Source organism: Elgaria multicarinata, chromosome 1, assembly GCF_023053635.1.
Source record: "Elgaria multicarinata webbii isolate HBS135686 ecotype San Diego chromosome 1, rElgMul1.1.pri, whole genome shotgun sequence".
In the NCBI taxonomy this organism is placed as follows: Eukaryota; Metazoa; Chordata; class Lepidosauria; order Squamata; family Anguidae; genus Elgaria; species Elgaria multicarinata.
In genome coordinates, this window is record NC_086171.1 from 144,884,939 (window position 1) to 144,909,927 (window position 24,989).

The following is a 24,989-nucleotide window of genomic DNA, read 5'->3' on the forward strand; positions in this document are numbered from 1 at the left end:
GGGAGGAGGAGGAGAAATTCCAGGAGAAAGAGAGCTCTCTGTTTGTTTAGCTGTGTTGCTTGCTTGCTCTGTCTGCTTCATTTCTAGCTGCTGAGAGAGATCGCTCCTGTTTCCTTTCCTTTCTTTTTTTGGCTGGTTTGCTTTTCTCTCTGTGTGTCTGTATGCTTTTATTTGCTTCTTGTAGTGCTACCCCACATTCACCCATTATTGAGTATGTATGTTTGCATGTGTGTGTGTGTGTGTTCTTGTACTACCCTATTGCTCCCACTGAGAAATTTAAAAAGAAATTAAGGGGGGAAATTAAGATAAAGAAATTAAGATAAAGATCCTTTATCTTTCCAACCTTTCTTTAAATCCAAGTCTGTCTGTCTGTCTGTCTGTCTCAGTCAGTATCTTTGAATCCAAGTTGCTTCAAAGCACCCCACCTCTATGTGTGTTTTACTGTTACCCAGTCACCTCCCCCATAAAAGCAACTCTATAAAAATACAAAAACATCTCTTTATCTTTCTATTCGAATATTTCATCCTACATTTCATATGTGTGTGTGTTTAGTTTACTATACACACACACACGCACACACACACACAGAGAGAGAGATCTTTATCTTTCCATTTCAATCCTTTATCTTACATTCCATCCCCTGTTATATTGTGTGTGTGTTATCTACCCCTCCACTAAAACTGGTCTGTACACCCCTACAATATATATAGATAAAGATATAATACAAGTTCTTATAAACAAGTTCAAATTTATTCTTTTTCTTTTCTTTTTCTCTGAATCATTCCAGTGAATCATCAGCACATATTTATTCTGGATTATTGTGTACATGCTCTGAGCAATGTTTTTTAGCATTGCAACAAACAGCACAGGTTACAGTGCAGTATATTAACAATGGCAGCAGGAGCTCAGCCAACACTCATTTTTACTGGGAATCATACCAGATAAGACTTTTTTCTTTTTCTTTTTTTTAAGGAGGACTCTATAGACAACTGGATCAATGCACTAGACAATGTTTATTATCATTTCTTAAAATATGGATAATAATAGCAGCAATCAAGGTTTCAGTATGCAATTATATTACAAACCAGCTGTGGAGATCTGGTTCATGAAATTCTGGAATTGATACTTGACAGCTGCACCTCCAGTCACTTTCTATCCGCATGGGGTGAGATCCAGTGGCATTCAGTCATGTATTAGTCTCATTGAAATCAAGGCTAACTTCCTTTGGATCTAACCCATGGTCACATGCAAGCGTAGATCTATAAATCACATATACACAAATTGTGCCAAACACACTCATTTGTCATATCGGCTCCAGCTACATCAGACACTTCATCCTCACATTCAAAGTGCCCTTTTCACTTTTCAGTGCCTGTATGAATATGCAGATTTTTAAAAGTCTTTCCTCTTGCACATACACACAACATTTTTCTTCCACACATACACTTTCAAACTAGCTTGTGTGGCAGAAATGTAGATTGTGCTTAATATGGGAAGCCACTAGAAATGGAAAATAGGTGGTCCTTTCTTTCTGTTTTGCTTGGTGTGTTGAGCATCAACTAAGAGTATATATTTATATAACAGGGGTGTAGAACTTCTTTCAGTCCAAGGGCCAAGTTCTATTTTGGTAGGGTGACCAACTGTCAGGATTTCTCCAGACTTGTCCTGGTTTTTATTCTATCCTGGGTGTCATTTTCTGCAATTTTCTATAATGTACTGGAATGACATGCTTTCCCCTTTAAGGCTGCCATTAGCGTGGCAAGGGTGAGCGAATGATGCACTTTCTGGAGATGCATCATTCCCCCCCAACACTGCTGCAATTGGAGCCTTAAAGGGGAAAGTGTGTCATTCCCAAACATTATAGAAAAGGCCCCGATTGGAGCAGGGGGCATGACAATGACACTCTTTACTGCTCCAATCAGGGTCTTTAAGGCCCCGAATGGAGCGGAGGAAGGGAAAGTGTGCTCCAATCGGGGCCTTTAAGGTGGTAAGGGAGGGATGACGCACTTTATGGAGGCCCCAGAATGCTGCTTTCCCACCTGCCCCACCAGGTGTCCTCTTTCTTTCCAAAATGTGGTCACCCTAATTATTACTTTTTGGGGGAAGGGAGGACAAATTCCAGGGATTGGCAGGTCCACAGGCAAATGGGCCAGGCCAAGATACCAAAACTACCAGCATGTTTTAGCTTAAAGCTCTTCAATCTTTTAGAATGGGGGAAAAACTGCGTAGAGGTTGGGAAACTACCAGATCGGTAGTCAGGGTAAAGCGGGTAGGACCTGAGGAAGGAGACATGGCTACCTGGGGAAACCCAGAGGCCTGGATTGGGACCCCGGGCCTGAGGTTCTGCTTCCCTGATATATAACGACAAGGAATTTCATAAGGCCTTGCTATGCCTGTGTATATTTTCTACGAAGGCTCCTGAAGATTGGCCACTGTGTGATCAGAGTGCTGGACTAGATGGACTCTTGGTCCAGCATGGCTCTTCTTATGTTCTTATCACCAACATTTGCAGTGAAGAATATTCTTACTTGTGCATGCATGCTTGCTATAAAAAGTAAATTCTAACTTTGAAAGGAATCAGAAAGTCAGGTAGAGTGGGAAATTGGACATTCAGCTCAAGAGAGAAACCTTTTCTCTGTTTCAACCATTTTCGGCACCCTTATTGCCTAGTTATCTTGAAACTGCACCTTGAAAAAGGTGCTTTGCCATTAATTGTTTACTATTTTAGACTACATGCTATTGCTTCCTTTTGTTAATAAACCTATTTGTTATATCTGAATCTTATTCCTTTCAACCAAAGCACTACCCATCCATCGCAGGAGGAGGAGAGAGAGAAAGGTCTCCCAGGAGATATTCCTTGCAAAAATATGTAGGATAAGCAGCCGCCTCAAATGTATGTTACTATGTATGGGGGATAGAATTCCTTCATTACAAGCAGACAGCAATTGTAGGATGTTTTTTTCTTCTTCGTCGTCTTCTTCGTTCCCATTATGAGCTTTTAATTTAGGCCAGAAAATGGCTCTGCCTTATCTCATCTGGTATGGCTCACATGCTGGGCCCTTCAGCACGGCTTATATTAGTTTCTTTGACTAGCACTGTAAATGTGTAATTGCTCATAATCTTTTACAGGCCTGGCAGGCAGGTTATCCTTTTTTCTCTGCACTTCAGCTTCATTGCACAAGCTCCCATTTTTCTTTGTTGAGGATTTGTGAGCCTCGGATGAAGTGGGGGGAAGCCTGGGGCTTGAGGAGATTTCTCTTTGACATTTGAAGAGAGTCTCAAAAGGGGACATTTTGCTGCCATTTGTTATGTGGCCAGCGGTGTACAGGCTCCTGTACGGTGCCTTGTCTTTATGCCAGTGCTCAAACATATTCTACTCTTCAGGGAGGATAAAGGAAATGGGAGTTGAATTCCACTGACTGAACTAAACATTCCACCAAGACTGATTTCTGGCTATTCAGCCACACGGTCCAGGTACATATCACTACTGTACATCTCTCCCCCACCCTACTCTTCTTGAATCATTGCTAATTCTTTCCCTCTTTGTGGTTCTAAGCTCTCTCATCATTTCAGAAACAAATGAAAACATAGAGGATGGATGCTTGAAATAGAGGCAGGCGAATCAACCAGTCTCTGTGGCCCTTTTGCAGGTGTTCACTTGTCAGTCCATTCTGGCCCATTTTCACATTCATCTCTTTTTTAAAGACCTCCCCCCCCTCAAATCACGCACACAACACACACACAATGTAAAATCCATTTCCCCTCAAAACATGCATTTCTAAACATATTTTGTCTCCAAATCTGCTTTTCTAAATGTATTTGATCTCAAATCTGTATTTTTAAATGTGTCTTTGATCCTTTTTTTGGAACACAGAACTGTGCCAAAAGATCTGGAAATTGCAAAACCTGGTGGGTAACTCATTTACAATCCACACATTAGTTGGGGAGGAATGGATTGGATCACATCAGAATTCAGAGAGCCAGAATTCCTGAAGCATCCCTAGCTTGGAGCCTTCAGGGAACCCCCTGGTGCTGTGGTGTGCTCCTTCAGTAGCATCTGTTCCTGTAGACTGTTGGAAACACAGCCCTTGTGCTCTGGACCTCCTTCTGCCCCTCTGATGCCAGATGAAGAGTTTTCTAGTTGGACATTGCTTAGAAAATATGAATTCATAAAGTTTATTTAAGATTCAAGCAAAGTCTAACTGGAAAGCTATTTGTCAGAGGAGGAGGAATATGAAGCAGTGGTGGCTAATTACTATTAGGTCTGGTGGGATGGAATAGGATAGTTAATGGTGGAGCCCAGGGTCAAGACAGGCAGAACCAAAGGGTCACAGTAGGTGGAGGCAACTAAATCATAAGTTTAAAGGTGGGAGGATGCCTCTGACCCATACTACACCGCAAAAGTATTCCTTTGGGCTCACATTTGTCTGCTTCAGCTGCAACCCATCGCATGGAAAGAGCAAACTGAGGCATGTACAATGTCTCAGACTTTATGGCTTGTTGTGGAGATAAACTGAGAGAGCCCATGGAAGCCATCCTAAGGTCTTTGGAGTATGAGTGAGCTACATATCTGAACTGATACATAATAGAATAAGCGTCTTCTCCCTTACCAACCTGCCCAGTCACTGAGGTCATCAGAAAGCATGCGCCTGGTGGTTCCACATGGACCTATGGTGTGATTGGAGTCCACTAGGAGAAGAGCCTTCAGTGTGGTGGCCCCCTTCCTATGGAACTCCCTGTCTTTGAAGGTCAGGCAGGTGCTAACATTGTATTTCTTCGCTTCCTGAAAACACTCTTATTGAGTGACCGGCCACGGTTTTACCAGAAGTCAGTTTTATCAAAACTTGGTTTTTTAAAATAGTTTAAAAACAAACAAACAAAACCATGGTGTTTTTATTCTTTTATCCTATATGCTGTCCACAGCTCTGAAATCTTTTGGATGTGGAACAGTATAGAAATATTGTAAATAAATAATAGATAAATGTACAAGCTGCCCTGAAAACATTTTGTTACAGAGTGGCATATAAACTAACTAGCTAAATAAATAAAGAAAAGACACTGGATTCTGCAAGAATTTGATGGAAATGGTTTCATTTTTTGAATAACTGAAAACATGTAGAATCCAGGGACCTGGATAAGATTTCAATTGCTATCCATGTTTTGCTCCTTTATGGACTTCACTAAAGAATTGGTAAAGACAACAGGCCCATGCTGAGATGAGAATTGATTTCCTTAGAAACAACATCATGAACATCTCATTCCCCTAGTTGGGCAATGGCTTGGGGCATAACATAGCAGTAGCTCTATAATATCTCAAACATAAAGGAAAACTTCTGTCCTAATCCTGTGTGCTCGACGTTGTATTTCACAATACTGCATATCACTATGAATAATGCTATAGCCAGGCTGCTGTGTGCAAACTTTGCTCAGCCTTCCACAAAGGTAAAATTCCTATGAAGCCTATGGAGCTATCAGTAAAGTGGGGGCATTGTTTGGAACCTGGTGTGAGATATTTATTTATTTAGAGTATTTTTATCCCGCACCTCAGGAAAAAAGGCTCTCGGAGCGGCTTACAATGTATCAATAAAGAAGACAGTCCCTACCCTCAGGCTTACATTCTAAAAAAAAAGACGTGACACACAAGGAAAAGTGGATGGGGAGGGAAGAGGGAGAAAATAAAAAGAAATTAAGGAGACTGTTTAGGCTGGTGGGAAGGCCCTGCTCCGTCCTCTCATCTCCCAATGGAGGGGCAAACCAACAGCTCCTTCTTCCCCACAAGGTGAAGATGTTAGCCCTGTGGGGGGGGGGGGTCCAACTGAAGCAGGCTCCGATGGTGCCTGCCTGCTCCAGTCTCCCTCGCATCTTCTTCCCCACAGAGATCAGAACCTTAAAGTATTACTGGAGCTAAAATATGTGGTTTCAGAGATCTGTGAAAATAGAGATTCTTTCTGTAAAAAAAAAAAAAACAGTGGCAAAATACTGCAGCATCATTTCAAGCCATGAATTATTATCAATTTGCAAGTGTTATACAGCAGGTTTTCCGTTTCCACAGAAAAATCAAATCTTGGTGTTTAGAACAGCATGGTGTAGCCCTTCTAACAAAAGGAAATGGCTTTCATTTTGACAAGTCCTACAAACACAACATTAAAGAATGAGAAACCTTTTTCTTTCTTCCTAGAAAGGTCGTGTTGGTTTAATCCTTTGGAGTGTAAAGCAGTTGAGTTAGGGAAGCTACAATAAACTGTAAATGTCCATCAATGTACTGTTGGAAAATGTGCAGCTCAAGATGGCTTTTATAACAAAGCAGCTTGTTGTTAAGCGGTGGAATCATCTCCATGTTCTGCCTTTGTCTTCTCCATCTAACTCACTCAAATATGCAAGGCAGTGTTGAGCCTTGCATTATTTTCCTTCAGTACTAGGGCTAGATTGAATCATTGTGCCAAATCATAGTCTCTAGAGGATTGTTACTACCTGAGAGCAGGTCTGCTCAAAGTGTGTGTTTATTTAGTCCTTTGGCCCTTCTAAGAGCACCTCTACATTAAGATAAATTGCATTGTTTATCTGGTGCTTTTATGCTTCCTGGTTCTTTGGAGCAATTATTATGAGCTGCATTACAAGTGACAAGTGGTTTGAATTGCATACTGCCCTTCCATTCAGTTCTATTGGGTTCTATTGAGACAGTGCCATCTAATAGCAGAAGATCCTGCAGTTTCCCAGCTATTACCACTTTAAAAGTGGTTCTTTTTAACCCAGGATTTCTAGAGGATTCCATGAGACACCTCCAGGTTGTTAACAACATCATGAAATTCACCCAAAAATGTCTGTGAGCAGCCAATCATAAAGGTGGAATAAATCAGTCATTTTGGGGCGCCCTAAGTCAACCCAACTGGGTAGATGGTGTTTCCATATGGCAATGAAGCACTGCCTGTATTCTCCATTGTGTGGAAGCTAAGAATAAGTGGTAGCTTGCCCAATCTAAGGAAGAGAATAATTGACAGTGCAATCCTATCAATATTGACTCAGAAGTAATTCCTATTGAGTTACTTTGAGGCAAATGTATATAGGATTGTAGCCTATATACTACAATAGATTCCAGTCAACCTGGAATTGGATCCAAGTTAGAAACTAGGACTGAGAAGCAATCATGAGAAAGTGTCAGAGCCCTTGATGCTGAGCAAGGCTGAACTGGAACAGAAAGCTCTCTTATAGAGCATCATCAGACTAGTGTTTTATAGCACTACTGCTATACATTACTGGCCACTCACAGATGTTTGCAGGTCCTTTTAATGATGCTGTCTGCCTCCCATGCCTCTCGAGCTCCTTCTGCCATTTTTTTCCATTAAAAAAAAAAATAAGACCTGGAAAATCTGATTATTATTTTTTACTATAATGAGACCTGCCGCCATTTCCTGCTGTGTTCAGGAGAAGCAGTGCAATAAAACGGCCACTGAATGGACCACGTGATCGCTGCTTACTTCCTCTTTCTTCCCTGTGTGAAGAAAGAGGAGGTTGTTCTTCCCTATTGTGGGACAGAAGCTGGAGGCAAAGCAGTGGTAGGGAAACATGATACTCCCCCTCCCTGTCTGATGAGGCTCACACTCTTTCTTCTCGAGGAGGAGCCAACAGCCAGCCTAAGTGGGTGGGGTCAGTCCAGGACCTGAGGATAATAAACTGCTTATGCAGAGGCTGGTTGATGGAGCTCAGTGGTTCATTCCATGGTGTAGTTGCACTAGCAACCCGATACTCACACAATTGGATTTAGTACTCCAAAGTCACAGGACTTAAGCCCTTGCACCTGCCTTTCTTTTTAGAAACAAAGGCTAGATCTACACTACTGCTTTATAGCAGCATTGAAGCACTCTGATAACTCTTGGGGCACAATCCACATTCCATGTACTGCTTTCATAGTGCTATTCCCTGCTTTTTATTCCACATTCATAATGATTTGACACAAGGTGTAGATCTGGCAGAAGTCAAGCAACCATTAGTCACATGGCTTTATTCACATGACTCTTGCAGCCTACAGCAGCTGTGATGTTAGTGAGCCTATGTTTCCTGGTCCTTCTGGCCATGCAGATCATTAGTGCAGTCAACTATGAAAGAACCAATCGACTCTTGCTGGGGGAGGAGATAAAGGGACGTCTGGAGGCTGGCTTTCATTCGTAGTAATTCCATGTCACTTGATGTCACCCTTTATCATATCCTTTAATCCATGATTGCTGTCCAGTTCATTAGCATGATGCTTTTATCCCTTTGTAGAATAAAGCATGACACAGTCAGGTTGACATTCAGTGTGTGCATCTGTTTTATCTGTGCCCGTTGTCACAATAGTTCATTAGTAGCATGTTGCTGTGGACACTCAGCTACGGTCTTTTGACTCAGCTCAATACTGTGCATATTCTTTCACAGAGATTTATGTCTTGCTTTTTTTTAAAAAAACGGGATCTTAAATCAACTGGACTGTTAACATCTCCAGCTCTGGGATCCTTGGAGATAAAATGCTGGTGTTCCGATAGATGATTCATGGCTAGTCTTAAAGGAAAATAGCCTCATTTGTGCAGCAACGTCCTCAGCAGAAGGGCTGCATGTGGCTATAATTCTTTTATCCATCATGAGTTTAAATTAAAATTGAGATTGGGTTAGATTTTACAGTCTAAGTTTTTCACAGTATCTGCTTGAAGCAAACTTAAAATGCCAATTGGCTTTATTGTGCCCAGCCTTATTTTTGTACCCAGTCCATATTATTGTTGTTGTTGTTGTTGTTGTTGTTACACTCTAGGCTCTGTGAACCAGCGATATGTAATTATTATTTTTAAAAAACCACATCTGTTGTGGTTAGCAAACATACCTTTTGAATTAATTTGATGAATAGTGGGCAGGAGCCATTCCCTTCTTCATGCACAATTCTCAAAGGTGCACACATGGGATATCTCCACAGGGCAGCTTCAGAGCACTTGTATTCAGCCCGGCTGCTTTCAGCTAGGTGGGCCTTGTGTTAAGGAATCCTCGACTTACAGATCTAGTTAGTGCCTTGAAACACATCTTTCTGTGCTTCATACAGAGTAGGGACAGGCAACGCGGTGCTCACCTGCAGGCACCAGTGCTCCCTGGACACTGTTCTGCCAATGTGCCCAGCCCTCCCACTGTTTGTTTTGTTTAAGTATCATTTTGAGGGGCAACAGCTGGGATTGCTTCAAAGCAAAGCCTCCTGCTGCTGCCATTTTAATTTCCCAGAAATGCCTCTGAGCCACCTGTGGGACTCAGAGATATTCTTAGGAAGTGAAGATGGTGAGCGGCTGCAGGATGATGTTTTCCTCTACAGTGCCTGGCGAAGAAGAAGAAGAAGAAGAAGAAGAAGAAGAAGAAGAAGAAGAAGAAGAAGAGACATCAGACACTTCTCTCTGGTAAACTGGGGTGGGTAGGTGGGGATAAAGAATGCCAGCAGGGATCGGGATTAGGATGCCAGGTGGGAGCAATGTGGAGAAGTAGGAATGCTGTGGGCTTGTGTGCCTGAAAGAGGGCTACATGTGTGGGAGAGACGGGAGAGGGAGGGAGGGTTTTGGAGGGAGCTTGGAAAAAGTGGTTGTGCATTTGTGTTCTTGAAGTGAGGAGAAGTGTACACATACTGGGTAGAGGGAGGGAGAGACAGACACAGAGAGAATGGATAGAGGATGGATGTGTGTATGTGAAGGGACAGTTATGGATGGTGAGCTGAGGTGACTAGCCACACCTCCCAGAGCAGCCATTTTGTGGTTGTGCCTAGATAGTTTTTTGAATTTCCAGATGTGTCCAAGAACTGAAAAAGTGTTGCCTATCCCTGATATAGAGATGTCTAACAGTGATGCCACAAAGCTTGAGTGGAGTTTGTGTAGGACTGGAAATGATAACCCCATCCACTCAAAAAGGAATCCCCAATTCAAGTCAACCCCAGAAAACTTTGAGTCTGGCACTGATCACTGCCCCTGCCTCTCAAGACCTGCCAAGATTACTTTTATTCAATATTTGGATTGATCCACTAGCCCTCTGCTCCTTGGCCCCCTGTTCTGAGTGCAAAAGTTCCTTACCATTGCAACGGGAAAGGGACTAAGTAATAGTGAGAGCAGCTGTCTGTTTTACTCCTACCAGAAACAACTCACTTGTGCATGATCAGGAAGAAACTTCATTTCTCCCAGGGCCCTGGGTCTTGTTCTTTCTCTTCAGAGAAACATTTCCTTTTTTTAATTTTATATTCATTAAGTGTGGCGTGAAGGAATGGAGAATAAAAGAAAAGAAGTCATCCCAAAAGCAATGAGCTGACTTTCTCAGGAGTAAGCCTCAGTGAAAAGAATGTGGTTTACTTATGAGGAGACATGTTTTTGGCGTGTTGTAGGCTAGTTTTTCCTTGAGGCAAACAAATAAATGACAAAGGAGAGAATGAGAAAGTGTGGAGGGGGGAGGGAAGCAGCATTGCAGGAATGAGTTAATAACTTCTCGCCATCTGGGGACATCAGTAAGTTTCATTCCTTTTCAGAGAGAGAGAGAGAGAGAGAGAGAGAGAGATTTTAAAAAAGGGCATCCCAAAAGCAACATGCTGACTTTCTCAGGAGTAAGCCTAATTGAAGAGAATGCAATTTACTTCTGAGCAGACATGATTATCTGTGCCAGCTAGTTGTTCCTTGAGGCAATAAAAGGGACAAGGAAATAAAAGGGACACTCATTTAGCTTATTTGAAGGTGTGGTCAGTCAAGGGTGAAGCCAACAGGAAGGGTTAACTCCTGCCATTGCTGTTGACCAAGTAGCTGATGCAACTTTCCCTTCCTCCTCACAGCTCTGAAGCCACTTCTGCTCCCCCTGGAATAGTACTGCAAGTTTAGGACAAGCTGAGTCTCAGAGCACATGGAAGCTGCAACAACTGGAAAATATGCCAGAAAAGAACTTTGTAGAAATGTGCTTTTTACAGCAAGAAAACCTGGGGCTGATACAGATAGTGGGTAAAGTCATGTGTCACGGCCATGGCTGAGGTGCAGGAGCACCACAGTAAATTCCCTGTGTAGATTGTAGATTCCCCATATGGGTTTCAAGTCATTCTTCTGAATACTCATGGGCAAAAAACTTCAAGGTTATTTTAGCATTCCAAGGGAGCACTTGGAAACCTAAACGTCACCATTTTGGATGGTATACCCTCCATTATACTATCAAATATATGAAGCCAGTATCTTTTCTACCTTTTGTTCTTTGTACATTCTGAGTAAAAAAAAGTGATCAGTTCTGACACTGCTTTAATTTTATTTTATTTGTAACCATTTGGATTTATTTATTTATTTATTTATTTGGATTGATCCACTTTCTTTAAACAAATGCATATCTAATACCAAAATTTTCAGAACTGTGTCTGAGGAATTAACAGGTGAGCTTTGATTTCACTGCCAAAACAATTGCATTGCATTGTGGTCCAAGTGCAGGGACTCCATGGGCTTCAAAAATATTGCACCAAAGCAATGCTGTTGTCATTGGGTTGTTGTTGTTTTGTAAAGCTAAGGCTGCCTTCTAGGGATTGAATAGAGGACTAATTGCCTAGAAAGGCTGTCCAAGCAGATTCTATTGCATTTAAAGGAAGTATAGCTATAAGGGTACTATCTTAACTGCATGGGGAAAGGACAATAATTGCTTTCTTTTTGAAATGTGTTCACTTGTGCCTGGGGAAGGAAGCCATGGTGTATAACCAACATGGGAAGTGGGGAGGCAGACTGTGCCTCTGGTGAGCAATGTCCACGTGCCTCATGGCCCGCCCCAATATCTGGATGTGTGGTGCAGTGTCTGACAAAGAGAGCCTTGAAAAAAGGGCAGCTATGATGATCAAGGGTCTGGAGCAACTCGCAGAGAAAGGTTACGATGTCTGGAACATCATAGTTCAGAAAAATGGTGAGTAAGGGGAGACATGATAGAGGGGTACAAAATCATGCATGGTGTGAAGAAGGTGGAAAGGGAGACATTTCTCTCCCTCTCTCATAATTCCAGCACCCAGAGTCATCAGGACTAGGGATATTGGAGAAATCCACAATGGATTCAAATGAGTTCAGCTTTTTATGATTCCAACCTGTAGATTCTGTAGCAGACTGGCTTTTTCTGAGTCATGCACATTCCGCGGACTTGCAGACCAGATTTTCACTTTGAGGGGGCATTTATGCTAAGTTGCAAGTGTGCAATAGTGCTAATGTGCACCAAGGTGATAATGCACATTAGTTAATGTGCTAATCTGCTGTGCATCACAACTAGATTAGCTGCTATAGTTCCCATAATTTTATATACAGATGGTCCTCACATTTTTTGTTATGTTATATTCTCCTACTGGGCACTTCCATTGAATTTATCATAGGTATTTATGACCCAATGCTTTGCACAGTGCACGAATCAGAGCTCATTCCTACATTTTCCTGTTTGGCAGAATGGTCCATTAATTCACTCGTGGTAAGCTGTTAACATGCCTCTGCTTGTGCATTTCTGCCTGCACAGCTTGTTCCACCATTTGAAGGGGCTGGGTTTGTACAGTATCTTGAACGCCTTCTAGATCCAGATTGGCAAGGACTCCATGGAGTCCAGCAACTCCAACTACCATGTATTGGATGACCTGTAACACAATAATTCAGTTTTAGAAATCAATGAAGACAAAACTACCTATTGATTTGTTCCAGATTTAGGAGAAAACAAGTAAACCAAAAATTATTTCATTTCTTAGATGAGATTTATATCCACTGGCAAAAACAATGTTAATAATAATACTAATGCCAGGATATTGGAAGCTTAGGCTAATGCCTTAACAGACGTACCCTGTGATCAGTCATGACGTTGTGCAAAGTCACAAATTGTGCTTGTTTACAACTTACCTTCCACATTTCCTGGATCTTTCAGGACCAAATCCAGGTGGAGAGGATAGTGTGCCTGGGATCAGTGAAGATGCCTCAAATTGTCCAGGTCTAGTATTGCTTTATGAAGCACTTGAACTCTGCTGTATTGCTAGAGGAATTCTCCTGTGAGTTGACCCATGCCTGCTTGTTGCTTGTATGTAAACATAATTTGTGACATTGCACAATACCCTTACTAACCCTATGCAAAGTTGGGTGCACTCCAACCTGCTAAAATAAATCAACTTAGGAACACAGAAGTCTGTAAAGGATCAGGATGCAGCTCTTTAACATTAATATTCAGTTCGCTCTCTCCTTACAGTCTCTGGCATGATTTACGACACTGACCCGTTTGCTGCTTCTAAAACTTTCTTTGCTTAACCTGGCTTATTTATACTAATCACTTGAGCTGTTTTATTTCAGTGTAAGCCCCCTTTTGCTGCCTGGCAAGTAAGGTGATTGAAATCATGAAAGGGAGGTTCAGATAGATAGATAGATAGATAGATAGATAGTGATCAGAGTGATGCATTCTGCAGAAGTTGTTCTCCAGTGCTTTCACCTTACCTGTTCGCCTTGTGTTTTCACATGCTGGGCCCTGTGAACCCACTGAGCACTCACAGACACAGGTGCCCCCCATCAGCATGGGTTCCCCATTGTTCTGGCATGGGCCACAGCGGCAAGCATTAAACTCCATTAGATATTCATCCAAAGCCCTTTTCAGGTTTTGCCTTTTGGGTTCAATGTGAGCAAGGCTGGTCCTACGCAATAGTTCATGTACAGGCTGCAGCTGTAAAAGAACAGAAAGTGAAATGTTATTAAGGGCTAGCTTATTATTGCTACCTCAAAACTAGGGATGTACCAGAATTTCAGTTCAGTTCTTTTAACATCAGAATGTTCCCCATTCACACACACACCAAACATGAACCCAATTGCATTTTTTTCAGGCAAAATCCACATAAGTGTGCAATTCATATTCATAAAATATGTTAGTTAGAAGTACGTGGATGCTTCAATCCATGGAGGGATGTATGGATTTGGATGTGCACTCTCCCCATTCGAACAGAGGACATTTCAGAAGAAGAATCAGTACTAAGACCCAAGGGTAAACCATGCCTCTACTTTGTGAACCCTCAAAACTCAAACCTTAATATGCCACAAACAGCAAGCAGGTGTATATTGCATACAGATGCTTACATGGTGAATAGTCAAGATTAGTCATCCTAACAAACAATGGCAGAGCAAAGCCAAAATCAAACCACAGAAATCCAAGATTGCTAACAATCTGAAAGCAGTTCTTCTTAACCCAAAGATTTTATTTACTTTATTTATTTATTACATATTTATACTGCCCAGCAGCCAATGCTCTCTGGGCAATTCACAATTAAAACCATAGTATACAAAGGTCAATTTAAAACTTTAAGAAATTTTAAAAATATCATATAAAACCAGAAAAAGTTATACTCCAGGGGAAAGCTTGTCTAAAAAGACGTGTTTTTAGGAGGCGTTTGAAAGATGTTACATTTTCCGCCTCCCGAACCGCACAAGGGAGAGTTTTCCAGAGGGTGGCTGCCACTACAGAGAACACCCACCATTGAGGTTCTTTATCATGACACTCTGTTCACCTTGGAATGACGAGCAGGACAACCTCCGACGATCATAAATGTCATCTGGGTGTGTATAAGAGACGGTGGTCTGCTAGGTATCCTGGCCCCAAGTTGTTTAGGGTTTTATAGGATAATACCATAGCTTTGTACATGGCTCGGTAGCTAACAGGTAGCCAGTGCAGTTCTTTTAGCACAGGTTTTATGTGGGTGTCCCGGTGAGCTACCTAGCTGCTGTGTTCTGCACAAGCGGCAGCTTCCAAACCACACACACGGGCATCCTCACATAGAGCATATTACAATATTCTGATCGTGAGGTTACCAGTATATGAATGACTTTGGCTAGGCTATCCCTTTCCAGGAATGGGTGTAGCTGTTATTATTTATTTATTTATTTATTTATTTATATAGCACCATCAATGTACATGGTGCTGTACAGAGTAAAACAGTAAATAGCGAAACCCTGCCGCATAGGCTTACATTCTAATAAAATCATAATAAAACAATAAGGAGGGGAAGAGAATGCAAACAGGCACAGGGTAGGGTAAACAGGCACTGGGTAGGGTAAAACTAACAGTATAAAATCAAGTTTTAAAAGCTTTAGGAAAAAGAAAAGTTTTTAGCTGAGCTTTAAAAGCTGCAGTTGAACTTGTAGTTCTCAAATGTTCTGGAAGAGCGTTCCAGGCATAAGGGGCAGCAGAAGAAAATGGACGAAGCCGAGCAAGGGAAGTAGAGACTCTTGGGCAGGTGAGAAACATGGCATCAGCTGGTGTACCAACCAGTTGATAATGAGTGCTCCAGGCCACCAAAGCCACCTGGATCTCCAGTGACAAAGCTGGATCCAGGAGCAACCCCCCCCAAACTACAGACCTGCTCCTTCGGAGGGAGTGCAACCCCATCCAGAACAGGCAAACACCCCAATTCCCGGACCTGGGAACTACCAACCCACAAGGCCTCTGTCTTATCGGGGATTCAACTTCAGTTTATTGGCCCTCATCCAAGCCATAACTGTATCCAGGCTCCGGATACAGATGTTACAGAGAAATGGAGCTGGGCGTCATCAGCCTATGGCCATCAGACCAACCAGTATCATGAACATTGCTATTAACCCCTGACTTGTACTGTGGAGGAATGGAAAGGGGAAGAAACCCAGGAAGAAACAGTGGAGAAAGAGAAATACAAGTAGTGCACAGAGCTGTCAGAACCCCTGACATATTGCAATCTGTTTGCAGGGCTTTTGCTTCCTGTAATTCATGGGGACGGCCGCGATTGCCACATAAGAGCTCCAACAGGGCCTTGAAAAACGGTGTTTTGAAACAATATTTGCACAGGACACTTTAGCAAACAACCATGTGTCAAGATAAGAGGACGTTCAAGTGGACATGAGTAATTATTAGGTGCTTGAATCCACTCCAAAACCATAAGCACTGGCGGAGTTCCTAGAGCAGCCATTTAAAGGTTATAGACTAGGCTGCAGGCAAAACAGGAGTGGGTTTTACTCAGAATTAATGGAAATTTGTGCAGGAGCTGCTGAGAGTCATTCCTCATTATAATCCATTCAAAACAAGCTCCCCGCCCCACAGATGCACACACTGCTCCTCAAACAAGCTGCTATTTCCCCCCCCACACACTCCTGCTAATTGCATGGGCACACGGCTGCGTCCAACCAACCTTTCTCACCTTCTGCTGCCAAAGTCAGAAAGCCGGCTTACTTGGAGTTTCAATGGGAAAGGAATGAAATGAAGTGGCAGGACCACTGGCTTATGGAACATTCCAGAAAAGTTTCATGATTTGCAAGCAGCAGTTTCTGCAGCTGAAGCTCTCCCCATGGCCTGAGTTCGATCCCAGCGGAAGCTGGTTTCAGGCAGCCGGCTCGGGTTGACTCAGCCTTCCATCCTCCCAAGGTCGGTAAAATGAGTACCCAGTTAGCTGGGGGAAAGGTAATAATGGCCAGGGAAGGCAACGGCAAACCACCCCGCTATAAGGCCTGCCAAGAAAACGTCAGCGAAAGCTGGCGTCCCTCCAAGAGTCAGTAATGACTCAGTGCATGCACGAGAGGTTCCTTTCCTTTCCTTCCTTCATGCAGGAAAAGCCGCCAGTCAGAAAAAGCCCCTGGAATTCTTTGGGTTTTTTATGCTGAACATCAATTACGGAAAGTCCTCCCTGCTGCAGCAAGCACATCCCCAAATAATCTCCTGTAAAAAGCAGCAAGTGGCAGGAGGCAGTCGAAGCAGCAAGGATGGAACTCCAATGAATTGCTCTCTCCCACTTTTTAGCCCTTTGCTTCATCAGTTAATAAGGCATTTGCAGAGGTTGTTTATAGCACAAGGAGTTTGGGGTGTTCTAGTTTGAACTAATTTAGCTTCATCCCACATACCTGTTCCTGCGAATTATCCCCTACAGCGCTAAGCTGTCAGCATTGTTGTTGCTGCTGCTGCTACTGGGCGGCAGCGATCCTTTGCATACCAGGAAGTGGGTTTAAGGGGGGGAAATATAAAAAAATCATAAAAAATCAACGGATGACCCAATCCGATTCAAATTTGGTATGCTTAAAGCTCTCCTTAATATCTATTACTGTGCCAATTTTGATGTCGTTATCTTTAAAGCTTACGCAGATGTAAGCATTGTTTAATTTTTCTTTTAAATCCTGTTCCTGCGCCCCAGTGGCTGCTCGGAAGATACGCTCGGAATCTGGTAGCTAAATATTGCACTTCTTTTGGCTTTATGGCACAATTAAAGCAGGATGCATGGGAGTACTTCACAGTCAAAGCAGATTATAAGGTAGAAAACGTCTGAGTCCTTTGCACACAATTCGCAGTGATTGCACAGTATAACCCTGGTGTGATAAAGTTTATTTATTGGGCACGAAGGTGCTGCTGCATTGAACAAAAAAAGGGAGACCATGTGGAGTTGTGTAATATACCCTAACTTTAGCAATAATAATTGGAGGCTGCAGACTCCTGAAAGCAGTTGTCAATCCAGAATTAGAAATGGTGCATGGATGGAGTAGCAGCTGTGGCAATTGGGCTTTTGGGGCAGTCTACTTTGGAGGATGTGGGCTCATCAACATCCCCCCCTCCTCCAAGTGCCCCCCCTCTATACAGCAGGCTGTTGTGAGCAATAAATAACTCCTCTAAGATTGCAACAGTTTCTAATGTAAGTGACAGTTGGTACTTTTTCAAGGGGATGAAACAGTGTTGCCTTGACAGCAAGCCGTCTCATTTCCAAATTTGTGAAGTCTCCCACACAACCCATCAGCATGGGCTCATTCCAGCTCATTCCACAACCCATTCCAGCATGGGCTCGGGAATCACCAGTTGCAGCAGTTTCATAGCAGTGGGCATATCATTCTCTCCACCCGGGTCTGAAGATCAGAGCTGCAATGAAAGCAGCTTCTCCACAAGCAATGTTTCGCAGAGGAAAATCTTCAGCGCCCGACATAAGCAAACCGTTGCTGATAATCTATTAATGACGGGCTGTGCCACAGGGTGAAGCAGCAGTGGAAAATGCTTACTTCAAGAACACAGCAAGATGTAAATTGGCAGTCAGTACTACCACAAACAGACTTGTTTTGGTGAAAACAATGTCGTTATAAAGGCAGAAGTCGGCCTGCAAGAAGCAATCAGGCTGTCTGATCAGGTCCACTAGCAACTGGAGAGCAAGAAATAACAACTTGGACTAAAAACAATGTTCAATTCTGGTACGGCAAAGCATGGAACTAGGGTAGATTTTTGACTTTATACCACTGATTCCCAAAATTTTGACAGCTGGGCCACACACGCACACATTCTGAATTAAGATTGGAGGCTCAGCTCCCTATTACACTCAGTTTTGTATCTATTTTGCATGTATTTTGTTGAGCCACTTGTAGAAGGATCCTGCTCCTTGCAGCTGAGTGACAGCCGCTAATATTGTGCCCTGCCCTCCTGTTAATTCAGTCAGTTCAAGCTGGGGCAGTGGGTTCTAGGCAATGGTGAAGCTCCCGGGATTGCTGTCCAGCGGTCCACTGTAGTGCAGGCTGTGTCTGGGAATCCCGGTCTCTCTTATTCCTTCTCGGGACAATCTCACTGAGCGATGCTTCCAGGGGGCCAATGCCTGGAATATTCCACATCACCACTTTGAAAGGTGTCCAACTTACAAATATTGATAACATGTCTGTTTTAGTTTGCATTTGGCTTCTTTGTGAACTTATTTCTGGTCCCCATACCTATTTTTTCTATGTGTAGGATTCAGCTACTTCACTTCTCTATCCTTCCTTTCCAGTGACTTACTACTCTAGAGGAAAGAGAGAGAGAGAAGATTGATTTGCTGGTGTCCTATCTTCCATGGCAGCCTGGTGATGTCGACAGGATGCCAAATTCAAAGATCCAAGAGCTGTGGAAACAGTTCAACCTCTAGCCCAAAGCCCTTTCAATGAGCTGATCTCGTGCCCACAGCCAGCATTGTAGACCCAGCCAATTCTTGAGATGCTCTTCACATTGCCATTTCAGCTGGTGAACTCAGGGAATCTCATAAGCGTAATTTCCAAGGTGGCACGCAGCCCCACTTTTGGATTGAGTCAAAGAAATGTATAAAAATGTAATAAATAAATAAATAAATAAATAAATAAGAAGAGGAGTTCCAGACCAATATGAAAAGGCCTAGGGCCTTTATTGTCTAGGAGGATGCTGATGTCTGTGTATTGAAGCACCACTTGACTCCCGTTACTGCACTGTGTATTGTAGCACCTTATTGCACCACTGAACCCCCTTTTGCTAATGAAATTGCCTGTCAGAAAACTAGTTTAGAACCAAGTTTCTGCATACAGAATTGCATTCTCAAGTCCAACTAATCCTCTCAGCCCCCTGGGGAATAGACCCATTACAATTCCATGAGACCCAAGAGTACTGCTAGGATGGAAGGCTTGAGCAGAGGGAAGCCAGGGATGTAGTGGGGAGCTAGAGGAACGTTCCTTCTGCAACAGATTGTGCAATAATCTTTTGCACTTCTAAAGAATCGGTGGAGATGGGAAATTCCCATGCTTTTCCAGCCCTTCAGCCTCATACCATGACATTTTGCCAGGTAGGCATCAAGTTCCAGAGTTGTGATAGGAACCATGTTGTTACGTCCACCCTAAGTGGTACAGCCCTTTTTTGCCTCTCCTTGGAGGGGTCTGTAGGGCAGAGGATCACTGTAGCCACCTCTTGCGCTGTCCCTTTGCCTGAGAGAGTTCGCCAAACTTTGCAGATGTACAAGAATTTTGTTTCAGTTCGCAAATCATGCAAACATGGCAGTCCTGCAGGGGAGCACTATTTTTCAAGAAAAATTCACAAATTCTTGAACTTGCGATCACATTTGAAAAATGCATAGTCTGGAAAATCCACACTTCAAAATGTGGATTTAAAAAATAATCATCATCATTAAGCTTTGGTCAGTGTGCATCGGTGTGTGTGTACATGTGTGCGTGCACTTTTCCTGTTTGAGCGAAAAGAAAGAACAGGTTGCAAACTAGAATGGGAGTGAGATGAACCATGCTATGAAGTGGAGTTTGGAGAATCTTGACAAACTCAAGCATCCCTGGTTCTCGTGTCCCTACCAAAAATGTGTGATTGGAGAAGCACTCCGAATAGGACTAACAGTACCAGTGATGTTCCATTTTACACCTCCTGTTCCACTTCCATTCCACTTCTATCTGTATATTAGGCTGTACAACTTGTGACTCTCCAGATGTTTTGGCCTACAACTTCCATGATCTCTCACCATTGGCTAGGGATGATGGGAGTTGTAGATCAAAATATCTGGAAGCCCACAAGTTGTCTACTCCTGATTTACACGAATCCTTCTAGGGAAACAATTTACATCTGTATTGGCTAGCTTGAAAACCTGTACTTTTTCCTTTCCAAGAAGCAATGAAATGTGGATGAATATGCAAGTCCAACACATTTCTTTGACAAGCTAGTGGGCATGATGCACTGGATTCATACTTCAGTATTATTAGAGTTAGACTCTACTTCTTATCTTGCTTGTTTTGAAGGCATTGCTTTTTTTAAAAAAATTGCATTCGCTCATTGTGAAATAGGGAGAAGGTCAGCAGATCACTGGCCCATTACATTTAATCCTGTTCTAAGATGGAATCACAATAAAAATATAAAATGATCTGGTCTAGTACACTTTCAATCCTTTAGAGATGTGGAGTTTCTACAACTGAGAGAAAGGGCTTACCTCAAAATCAATAACGGTGGGATTAAGTTTTAATGACCTCCCCCAGTAACGGTATGCATTGGCGCTTGAAGTTTCCATGAGCCGGGCAATTGATGCTGAGTCTCCACCTCTAACCCGGGGAATAACATCCTCTATGAATGACTTTTTACTTTCAGAGCCTGGAAAGTTGAGCAATGGAATATGTTATTGTTCACTGCTATGAATTCCCACTGGTACTATCAAAATTCATTCATCAAGGTGACTCAGAGGAGGACGTTTGCCAGCAAGCAGCTATTAGAAGAATATGGCCTAACGGAGTCTAATACAGGAAAGAGAGGAATGAAAGAGAGGCTACCTGTGTGCTCTTGAGCTCACTCAGAAAGGTGAGAGTAATAATACCATCCTATCCATAGAAGTTAACAGTGCCTTATAAACCTGTAAAGCAATTGCCTTACAAGTCAAACTTTTTATCAAATGACTAATTGTTTTGTTTATTTGTTTGTTTTACAGATGGAACACACAGGCACATGGCTTACAATCACAAATGTAGTGTAATGAAGTAGCTAAGAGACTAAGCTATGAATAGGCAACTTTATTCTCTTTAAATTGTCAATGGGTGAGATCCAGAGTTGGAGCAGACCCACTGAAATCAATGGGGCTTAGTTAGTCATGACTTATTTAAGTCCCTTTGATTTCAGTGGGTGCACTCTTAATAATAAAACTCTGGATACAATCCATTACGCATTATTTTATAACAGAGTATATACAAAGCACACTTATTTGCAACTACAACATCATTTTATAAAGGACTATAAAACAAAGGTCATTGCAAACATTGCAAAATAGAAAGGCATCTCTAAAACGCTAATGTCAATGTTGCATCTACCCTTCCAAAAATAATCAATAGAATGATGGCAACAAATTCTGCTCTCCTCTGTCTTCCATCTCTCACTTAGTTTTGTTCATGGGACTAGCTGCCATACTGTGTTTATTTTAGCTGTTACATTCAGGTAAGTTAGGCATTCTCTGATTAGAATCATAGAGGTGGAAGGGATCACAAAGGCCATCAAGTCTAATGTCCTGTCAGCGCTGGTAAGATGTTCTTGACAGGGATTTTCAAATAGGGGCTGGATACCAAAACATTGCCTTCTGATGTAATCTGTTGTGAGCTACGACTAGAGTTGCAGCTGTTGGTAGGTTAGAAATCTCTGTACAGTGCAACTCAGGTATGCTTAATTAATCCAATTCAAGAAGCCCTGTTTAGGGATCATCATTAGTTGCTCTTTAAATATCCCTTTTAATTTGTGCTCCCAAATGTTTGAATAAGCTATTAGCTACAGAACCAGGTTGTCTCTAGTTCATTCACAGCCTTTGCCAGGAACTCACTAGAAGGCCAATGAGCAAATCATTATCTCGAAGCCTCAGACTCCCAATATGGAAATTAAATTTACCTGGCTGGCTTGCTGAAAGAATGACTGAGAGAGGCTCCTCTCTGAATGTGCATGTCACAATACCCAGGGCAATCCACACATAGATGGCAAAGAATCGACTTTAGTACAGTTGCTAATCATCTGTTGGATGTGGAAGGGGACTAAATCCAGTCCCTTCTTTTTAACCAGGGTACATGCACACAGATCCAGCCACTCATCCAGGGGTTCCTCATCCAGGATAGGTATAAGAAAGCCTGCCTCTACATACATACACATCACCCCTATCTGGGTTGGGATGATGATGGATATGAAGGCCTTGGGTACTGACTATCTCAAGAAACATCATCTTCCACAGGAGTTTCCTTGCTGCCATGTAAGATCTTCCAATGAAGCCCTGCTCCAGATTCCATCTTTTGTGAAGTAGGGCCTTTTTGGTAGCAGCCCGTGCTGAACTCTCTTCTGAAAAGGTCATACAACCTCCTCCCTGCTGCCTTTTCCAAGGCAGATTCAACAATTTCTGTCTCACTTGGCCTTTGACAACCGATTTCTAAGTTGTTTTTGCCTACCTATTTTTCTACCCTACATGTTTTTTGCTGTGCTCTTTTACTATTATTCTTGTTGCTGCTTGAAGGAGGAGCTTATTGAGTTAAATTTTTACTGTATAATTCTAGTGATGCTTCTTCTTGTTTTTAACCCTGAGGCCCAGCAACAAAAAGTTATAATTTGGAGTGCTTCCGTTCAGCCCCTCAAATCCATCCCCACTCCCAAATTATCCTTCCCCCCCCTACTTCAGCAGTCAACCTTCTGTGTCAACCTTCATTGGGCTGTTTTTGTCTTCATTATGGTTTTGCCCTGCAGGTTGTGTTTCCCCCATCTGTTTTGCAGTTTGGGAGTGGGAGGTGGACACACTTGTGCCCAAACTCTGCTACCTTAAAACATTTGCTTTCTCCATTAATGTCTATGGACAGCTCTCACTTGTATCCCTGGGGACATTTAAAAATAGCTTGTCTGTATGCACTCATATCCCCGGGGACATTTAAAATCCCTGGGGACATTTAAAATCACTTGTATCCTTGGGGGCATTTAAAAATAGCTTGTCCGTATGCACCAGGAAATGACCTATCTAGATAATCAGAGGTAGTTCCTCTATCTTTGTTTCACTCTCCTCCCACCTCCCTTTCCAGGCACTTCATTCTATTCTTCCTCCCACCTGGTTTTCAATTCTTTCCCTCTCAGTCCATCAGCATCCCATTCCACAGTGACCGTATGGGACTGTTTTCAGGGGCTTCCCCCACTAAAGATTTGAGTAGCTTCAAAGCTCAGGGTTACCCTGAGTCTGGGCTACATAAGCACAAGCATGGGAAGTGTCATTCCCAAACTGAGGGAATGATGGAGATATTTTGAATACATGAATGAGGTGTGTTGAGGACATTAGCTCTATGTTTTATCAAAATGAAATACTCTTAACCCTAAACGCAAGATATGGAAGGAAGTCCCGTAGATTCCAATAGAATGCTGTGATTTTTCTAGGATTTGCTATCTGTATATTTTTGTATGGTGATTCTTCTGTACGCCACCTTGAGAGGGTTTTCCCCTTAAAGGTGGCTTTAAAATAATTTAAAATAAAATAAAATGAAAACACATCTCTACGTAATGCCGCATAATATGAATGAACCATGTGTGTAACCGCTTCTCTGAATGGGAAGGAATTTGGGTGGGGAGGGAGTTCTCTCGCACACCCTTCTTCATTTCAGTGGGGCTTGCCCAAGAGAACTTCCTTGTCAATTGTGTCATTCATTTCCATAATGGAAGTCCCTGAAGCTTAGCAGTTAGGGTGTCATCTAATTTGCTATTTTAAAAATTGTTTTAAATGCGATGTTTTAATGTTTTGAAATAGGCTATTATCAGCCCTGAATTGTTGTGATAGGAGGAGCTACTACTACAACTCACGATGAATAAATGATACCCTATTAACATCACTTCGTTGGCAGCAGTCATTTGATATTCATGTTTTTTAGCCTGAAAGCGTATTATTTTATTGTTGTGGTGATGACAAAAGAATGCTTTTAGTGACTGGTTCTCTCTTAAGGGACCGGGGGAGGACAGCCATTTCAAATACAGAAGACAGGAAGAGTGTTTTGAACAAAGGGGATTCGTTTCCTACCATTGTCCTGGGTTCCGCTCGCTGAACAGTCGTTATATTGCGCCTTGGCACCTAATGATACACCTTCCTGAAATTGAAAGTTTACGCCTATTGACAAACCGAAACAGGAGCTTACAGTGTCCTGTCTAACTTCTGTGGAAAAGGCAGGAAACACACGTGTTAATTACTGTTGATATTAATAGACCTTTCCATGTGAAGACGTTATTCAATACATTTATGCAAACAATAACTAGAAAATGTACAGTTCCATTAGGGCTACTTTTCATCAGTCACTGTTGGAGGGCAGGTGAGGAGTGGGGTTGGAATCAATAGCAGAAACCTGGAAAGCTAGTGAAGCAGTAATTCTGCTTTCTGAAAACAATATCAATTATATTCTAGCGCTGTCACTGTATAATGCAGGCGTGGGGAATCTCAAACCCACTAGCTACGTATGGCCCATGGAGGTTCCTCACACCTGGGGAAAAGCCACAACAGCGAGGAATGGCTGAAGAGAAATGTACACAAAGAACTGAAATCACCCACCCCCACACAAAAACTCACTCTTAGGGTACAATCCCATGGGGGCTTATGAATTCAGAGACTTATGGACATCCAATGCAGAGCCAGAGGAGTGGCAGAGACAATCTTTGCCTCTGTGCTCCCTCCATTCTTCATTTTAGGTGGAGGAGAAAGGAAGGAGGCTGCGGAGGCATCTGGAAATAGGGTAAGCTGGCCTACCCAGTCTCTTCTCCTC

General features: G+C 42.5%; 1 protein-coding gene across 1 annotated transcript in view; it reads right to left on the reverse strand.

The window, feature by feature from the left end:
• Positions 1-11,245: 11,245 nt before the first annotated feature.
• Positions 11,246-24,989, reverse strand: part of C8A (complement C8 alpha chain) — a 44,547-nt gene continuing 30,803 nt past the window's right edge. Inside the window, exons 8-11 of the mRNA XM_063138387.1 lie at positions 24,257-24,388; positions 20,684-20,841; positions 13,446-13,668; positions 11,246-12,607 (exon numbers count right to left, since the gene is read on the reverse strand). Of these exons, the coding sequence (XP_062994457.1) occupies positions 12,456-12,607; positions 13,446-13,668; positions 20,684-20,841; positions 24,257-24,388 (665 nt within the window). The 3' untranslated portion in view covers positions 11,246-12,455. The remainder of the gene's footprint in view (positions 12,608-13,445; positions 13,669-20,683; positions 20,842-24,256; positions 24,389-24,989) is intronic.